Source organism: Tupaia chinensis, unplaced genomic scaffold (assembly GCF_000334495.1).
Source record: "Tupaia chinensis unplaced genomic scaffold, TupChi_1.0 Scaffold000274_1, whole genome shotgun sequence".
NCBI lineage: Eukaryota > Metazoa > Chordata > Mammalia > Scandentia > Tupaiidae > Tupaia > Tupaia belangeri.
Window position 1 is genome coordinate 1,072,410 of NW_006159756.1, and position 7,592 is coordinate 1,080,001.

The 7,592-nt window shown below is 52.0% G+C and overlaps 1 protein-coding gene across 1 annotated transcript in view; it reads right to left on the minus strand.

Annotated features, from left to right (window-relative positions):
• Nucleotides 1-3,352: 3,352 nt before the first annotated feature.
• The window catches only part of IGSF9B (immunoglobulin superfamily member 9B), a 54,877-nt gene continuing 50,637 nt past the window's right edge, over nucleotides 3,353-7,592 (minus strand). The window contains exons 19-20 of the mRNA XM_006149956.3: nucleotides 6,874-6,995; nucleotides 3,353-3,871 (exon numbers count right to left, since the gene is read on the minus strand). Coding sequence (XP_006150018.1) covers nucleotides 3,663-3,871; nucleotides 6,874-6,995 — 331 coding nt within the window. The 3' untranslated portion in view covers nucleotides 3,353-3,662. The remainder of the gene's footprint in view (nucleotides 3,872-6,873; nucleotides 6,996-7,592) is intronic.

Sequence of the window (7,592 nt, forward strand, 5' to 3'; positions counted from 1 at the left end):
AGGTTTCTCTACATGTTAATAAAATGTCCTTTATGTACAATTCTTCCCCCAGCCCACCCTCAAACCCCAAAAGGTTTTCGCTAGCAAATTGAAAGAAATAGATTCAGCCACACTGATCTCGGCCCTGGATTCAGATCCTGGGCCACGGCAGAGACGCCCGATGCTCTGTGGGACCTGTTTCTCCCAGGAAGCTGTTTTATCAACCTCACCCCCCCAAAAAAGTCAGGAAATTCCATATCTGAACCATATCCAGTTTTCTCTGCATGAGAACAGCAGAATAGACAACTGAAATCAGTTCAACTCCAGATAGCATAAATGAAAAGCAAAGCATGAAAAAATAGCAGTATTTGCCCAAAACTTGTCCAATTCACCCAGCACAGCCTTCCGAGGTGAGCGTGAGACCCGGTGCCCCTCAAAGGAGGACACGGGCCCAGCCAACCCATGAGATGAAGGCATCCTTCCTGGTGAGAAGGTGCAATCACAAAAGGCCCCTCTCACCCATTTCCGAAGGAAAACTGCTAGGGAGATGGGGGGCTGACAGTAGGGTCCCCTCCAGGTGCTGGGCCCAGGACCACCAAGGCAGGGCTCTGCTCCACCTGTGAAGCCCCCTGGCGTCCAGCCAGCAAACCAAGGAACAGGGTTCGCCCTCCTCCCTTATTGCTCATCTTTCCCTGAACGACTGCAGGCTTTCAGGCCCCTACGGGACTTTCTCACCCGCCCAACCGTCTGTGGATCACCCAACACAAACGGCCACAGTTCCCAGCCCAGACGCAGAAGGCAGAGGCAGACAAAGGTCTGAGAGGCAAGGTGGGCTCTGTCCGAGTTACTCCCACTGCAAGATTACCAGACCACACAAGGCAGTTTGGAAGACATGTGACCTCCCCTGGAGTGGAGCATGACAGTCCAAGGAAGCTTAACCGCGGTCACTGCTGCTGCCCAGGGATTCACCCCACGGGGCAGTCACAACTACACGGTCACCCATGGGCCCACGCCCCCAGCACCTAAGCGTGTGCCTGTGACCTCCTTATGTTCTGTCCCATGGAATGAAGGCTCGTACTCTGCCGATTTCCACTGCAGTCCTGAAAGAAGGGACAGAAGTAGCTCCCAGGGGTGCAGAAAGGCTGTGGGCCTCTGAGGGCACTGTCAGGAAGGAAGCCCTCTTCGGAAGGGGATAGCCCAAGGCCATGAGAAACAGGTAAACCTTGTGCCCTTTCCCCAGCCCTGGGGACACCACAGCACAGCTGACACCCAGCTCCCACCCACAGCATGGTCTGATGTGCTGCGGTAAGGAAGGGGTGCTGCCAGAGGGCAGAAGAGGAGAGAGGTCAGCACCCCAGTCAGCACGGGCCCCCACAAAGCATAGCCACCGTGGGAGGCCACCCTGGCTCTCACCCCACATGTCACCCTAAAGAAGCTTCCACCTCATCCTCTCATCTTCTCCAACCTCAGGGCCTAGAATGCCCAGGATAGAGCTCAGAAAGGGTGGCCCGACTCCTCCAAAGTCGCCCCATCCCGAGACCTGGGAAACGACCCTGAGCTCACCCGCTAAAGGCTGCACATGCCACGAGACCACGAAGGCTGCAGGCTGACCTGCCAAGGCGCCCAGGTTGTCCCACATGGTAGCTCGTGCTGGCCTGCTGCTCACATCCCCTGGGAGAGGCCAGTGGGCAACATGTCAAAGCACAGCGGCATAGGGAATGCCACCCTGGAAAAGGCCAGAGAGCTGCCAACCTCTGCTCTGCCACCTTGCCAGAGCTGCTGCCCAATGGCCAAGCAGATTCGGAGGCTCCAGAAGAGCGTTCCAGCCAAAGGCCCAGGCCCCACCCAGACAACAGAGACACTATGCACCCTTCCACACCTCCACGTCCACGAATCTTCGGGCATGTTCTGAAATGACCTGCACAGTGACTCACAGCGGAACCCCAATGGGGACTTGGTCCCCAGCTCTCTGAAAAAAGGAGGCACTAAGGCCTGTCATTCCCCAAGAGAAAGGCTCCCCACAAGGACCAGCTCCCTGGCCCTCAGAGGCCCCATCCTGGCAGCTGCACCAGGCCCAGCAGACAGAAGCCTTCTAGTTCTTTAATGTGGTCAGTATCTAGGCAGGTGACTGGGGGGCGGTGGAGCCCCAAACCCTAGAGCAGCACCAAGAAGGAAATACTTCAAGGATCCTGGCAGCTACCTCTACTTCAGGCCAAGCCAGGAGAGCGGGCTCCTGCACAAGATGGGGAAGGGAGGGCAGACCCACCCTGCATGCCCCCGCCAGGGCCTTCCGCCCTGTTCTTTGGCAGCACCATTATCTTACTGGGAAAGCTGCATCCCAGTAGGAAGATGACCTGGCAAAAGCTTCTGCGTGCTAATAGTTTGAACTAAGACAAGATTTTGCCAGAGGACAACCAGCTCCCAGGCCGATATCTACACCCCTGCCACCTTCACTCCTTGGCTTCAGCCAGCTCCCCATGATAGACTGGAGGGAGAGAGCCCCAGAGCCCAGAGAGCCGAGGCACCTCGGTCCATCTGAGCCATCCCACAGGAGCTGGAGTCTGCGGTGGAGGAGGCCCGAGGGCAAAGAAGAGTCGTCAGGCAGCACGTGGCGAGTAGGAAAGGAGCGGCAGGCGGCTCCACACAAGTGGCAATTAATCAATCTGGAGAATTAGCTCCCACAAAAGGAAAGGAGGATCCACTTGGCACTCCAGAGCACTGAGCCAGAGATGGGTATAAATAGAGCCGCGGCAGCTCGATGCTCAACACAGGTGGCTGCGGGCGGGACAGCCCTCAGCCACAGGGCTCTGGGCCCTGGGTGGAGCAGAAGGACGGACGAATGCGCTCGTACCTCTGCCACAGGGATCTACCCTTCAGCCCCACGCGAGGCAGCTCCTGTTTCTGTAGCGCCAGTCGAACTGCAGGAGAAGAAAGGTGCCAGTCTGGCTATGCCTGGCCACCCTTTTTTCACCCGGGAACCAAGAACAAAAGGCCTGTGTTTAGCTCTGTGGTAACGCATTGCTGAAGCCCCCCAACAGGCAGCTGGTAATCGGGGCTTGGCCCCATTTCTGCTCTGGCTGGGAGAAGATAGAGACAAATGGTGAACTCGGCTGGGAGGCAGAGATCCTGTTTCAGGAGGAATAATCCCCCAGGCAGGCAGCAGGGCACCCAGCCAGCTCAGACCCCGGCTGGCCGCGGAAAGAACAGCACTTTGCTTCAGGGGACACATAGATACCATAGAGAAACCCGCAACTACATACACGTGCCTTCGCATCTCTACCTAAGTGTATGCGGAGTCAGGAAGACAGCGGGAAGTCCAGCCCTCTCCCCGGACTTGAAAAACTGAAACGGAAGCAGAGAGCAGTAAAAGCCATTGCTTTCCTCTCCTTCACTTCCAAAGACTGAGAAAAATCAGTCGAATGAAGAGAGAAGAGGTGGGGATGAAGACAGATGTCTCCCTGGCCCCATTCACTTCCTGACCTCCAGCCACAGGAGAAGGTCTGCCCGCAACCCTCTGTCCTGGAAGTGAGAGGCCACTGGCCAGGGCCTGCGGGAGCCTCCCACTCTGGCAGGAGAGAGGGCCGTTCCGTGGTGGACAGAGGAGGACAAGTCCCTGCACCATGTCCCTCCCTGTCCCTTCTGCCTGGCACCCTCACCCTGGGGACACTTAGAGCAAGGCCGTGTCACAGCAGAGTGGCATGGCCTGGGTCATCGTGGTCCACGCTGTTGAGAATCGCCGTCTGGTCTTCCGGGACCTGGCGGTGGCACAGGTCCGAGAGCCGGGCGAAGGGGTCAGGGCGGGAGTGTCTCTTCTTCTTTCGGAGGCACACAGCTTCGTCGGGCCACAGAACCTGGGAGCTGGGAAGCTGCTGAGCCTGGGAGGCAGAACCGTCTAGGGAGAAGGGGATGGGCACGTAAAAGAAAAGAAAGTGGGTGAAAAGGAAGAGTGGGGCCTCACGTGCTCACCTTTCGCGTCTATATTCTGGGTTTCTAATATTAAAACAAAAGAAAAGATGAGACCAAACTGCTTCAGACAAACCACCTTCTTCATCACGAAGGCAGCAATACAACCCTGTCCCTGCATTCCAATGGGAGTCAAGAAAGCAGGATGGGGGCCAACAGATGGCATAGCAGTTGTATCACTGGACACCCACATGGTCGACTGCAGTTTGAGTCCCAGATCCAGTGGCTTGAAATTCACACCAGGCACGTGTGCGTGCACACCCAAGATCCCAGGAGGAGAATAGAGGAGAAGCGTTTGCAGCATGCTCATCCTCCCTGGGGGATGAGTTCCAGTTTCCCTCTCACAGACTCTGTCTCTGTCTCTCTGGTGTGTGTGTGCTCCCTAAGGCAAATAAATAAATAAATAAATATTTCAGAATGAAAGCAGGCTGAGTATGATTTTTCTTTCTGTAGATTCATGGACCTACTCAAATGATCTGCAGATATTTCTTTTTCAATGTCTCCCAGGTATCTGGCATCATTCTAGGTCCTGAGTAATCGGGGCTTCTACGAAAGGGTGGGAACACAAGATCTTTTTCTTACCCTCCTCAAGTGTTGATGGATGTTGCACACAGTTTTAGTCATACACAAGAGAGTTCGGCCTGGACCCTCCCGGGAGCACCTCACAACCCTTCAGCGGACACAGCAGAAAAGCCTTTGCTCTCTAGCTCGTACTTTGGGATGGGGGTGAGGAGGGAGAAACTACCTGTCAAGACTTTGAAAATGCAGAAATAGAATTTCAGATACAGAAACAAAACGTTCAGACACTGGAAGGATCACACGACAGCCAACAACGGACACACTGCTTCTGCTTCTTGAAGAGGGGACACCTGAATCTTGAGTTATGAGCCTGCCTACATCTGAGGGAAAACTACTCCCAACAGAAGGAAAAGCAAGAGCAAAGCCCCAGGTCACGGGACACACGGTGTGCTCCTGAGGCTGAAAGAAGGTTGCCACCACTGGAGCTGAGCAAGGCAGAAAAGTTGGATAGAGGTTAGGAAGGAGCTTGACCTTTGTTCCGGTTGCAATGGGATGCTTCCAGAAGGTTTTCATCATAACAGTGTGTGTGTATGTGTGTGGGTGCGTGCATGCACACGCAAGCACACGTTCACATCTGCAAAGGAGAGGGTGCTGTTGTACTTTCTCAAGCTCGCTCCAGTTGCCACGTAGAATATGCTGCAGAGGGACCAAGGATGTGGGCAGGAGGGCCCCTGCTACATGCTGTGGTGATTGAGACGGGAGCTGGGAGGGACCCAGAACTCAGTTCTAGAAGTGGAAACAGCAAAGAGTGACTAGATGCAGGACATGCTGTCCAGGTAGGCCAACAGACCCTACCAAATGGATTGGGTGTAAGATGGGAAGGGAGGAAGAGGATCCAGGAGACAGCAGCTAAGTAACCGGACAGGTAGTGGTGCTATCTACTAAACCCAGGATGAGCTGAGGAGATGTAATCTGTGGGGGAGGGGGGTGTAAATCAATAACTCTATTTTGGACATTTTAAAGGCTTATAAAACATTCAAGTGCTTGTTCAGCAGGCAACTGGAAATATGAGACCTGGCCTAGTGGAAGAGACCTGAGCTAAAGACAAAATTTGAGGGTCGTCAACATAGAACAGGTAACAAGACCACTGTCAAATGAGAAAATACAAGCCTTTGAGGTGATGGGTTTTAACTTGAAATGGGCTTAAAATGGATCGAAAATTCAGCTTCGGGCTCTAATTTCCTAGCCAAACCCTAAAGACTCAGTATCCCCATCTATGAACCAGTAGGATACTAGCATTATTCAAAGGCTTACATGAGCAATAAGTAACCACCATCTCCCAAAGACTCGAGGGGCTTCACCTCTGTGTAGCATTTTCCATAACCCTGTCTATAAAGTTACTCTACAGTAGCTATTGAAGATCTCCAAAGAAACTGTGTAGCCCTCTTCCCTGATAACCTGCCATGACATTCCTAAAGCCATTGGTAAAAGAGAATATTTGACCAATATTATAGAATTTTCTGAAGTCAAAAACAGGAGTCAATTATTTTCGCACTATCTTAGAAGCTACCCATCGCTCTGGGAAAACATCAGCTAGATTGGGTTATCGGAAAAGTCATGACATACTTCTTCTATGTTTTTATGCAGACATGCATCATGACATTTCCAACAACCCAATATTTCACAACAGATGCCCTTTCTTCGGGATCCACTCCCAATTCCCAGAGAGGGATCTGCTTTTACTGAATTGTGTCTTGTAGAAAGCTCCCTAAATAGAACACCCTCCAGTAAAGTAAAGAAGGCAAGTTTCTTTCTCTCTTCCTTCTATAATCCTGTCTTTCTACTCATGGATATGTAAGTGAGAAACACAAGGGGTGCCTTTTCTAAGGAGATTTCACTCTTTCTCACTGAGACAAATTTGGTCAACCTATAGGGGCTGGCCGGGCTCATGCCGACATATACCGTAAGCTCTGAGTAGGGCCCCCTCATTCCCACATTCAATTAGGGAGCCTGAAATGATAGAGAATATATAAGGAGATAGGAATATTTGCAGGGTGTACTGCGGAACAGGAAAAAATATACTATTTATGCTCTTAGCAAACACATTAGAACAATATGATATATTTCTAAAGCCGTATGCATAGAAAGGTTCTGAAGGCAGACATCCCTTCCCTACGTGGGAGGAAAGAAATTGGGAGGGCAATCAGAAATTCTAACTTTATCTTTCTTGTTTTGTACATGAAAATTATATTCATGTATGCCTTGGAAAATCAGTGTTACGAAAGAAACAAAGAATGTGGGAAGCTGGCAGATTCGCGTCTTGAGACAAGCCTCGGTTGGGAACCTGAGCCCGACAATCACAACGGCAAGGCAAGGAGGAAAGAGAGGGGCAGGTCACTTCCCACCATTTACCGGATCGTTTCTTTGACTTCGAAGAGCCCTTGGATGATTTTTTGGGCTTCTTTATCCGTTGGTATTTCAGAGCCTCCAGCCTCTCAGGTACAGCAGCACTTCCGGGTGCAGGTGGAAGTCTTCTGGAAGGGACAATTAGAGAGGCACAGGTCAGCCCCCAGGTGTGGGAGCTTTTGAAGAGGGGCTGGAGAAATGCCCATAGGTGGACAGAAACCTTCGATGGAATTAGAGATGTCTGCAATGGTTCCTTGACACCCGCCTTCTCACTGTTCCTGGAAAGGAGGAAACCCAGTAGAAAGCTCCAGCAGCAGGTGGCCCCCCTCGGATGGACACCAACCTGCAGAGCACCAAAGACCCTAGGAAAGGGAGAGAGAGACTTTAATAGTAGTCCCCGTCACATCTACCCCAAGCTGGGATGGGCAAGTGTCAGAGAAGGAAGCAGGTTCAACATCTGAAGTTCCTGGAAGTCAGCACGATTGAGACCTTTAAACGAAAAGTAAAAAGGTGAGTTAAAGCAAGAGTCAGGCAAGTCTAATCCCAATGAGCTGTCCTCCAGCCCTAGAAAAGGGAAGGACCGAGTGGGAAACCCAACACCCAATCACATGGAAGCATCAGAAGGCCCATTCCTCGTGGCTTTTTCCCCTCCAGCTACAAGAGTCAGGCAGAACCTCGGCTGCTAATAACGACAAACACTTGTTATATACCAACATTTTCAGCAG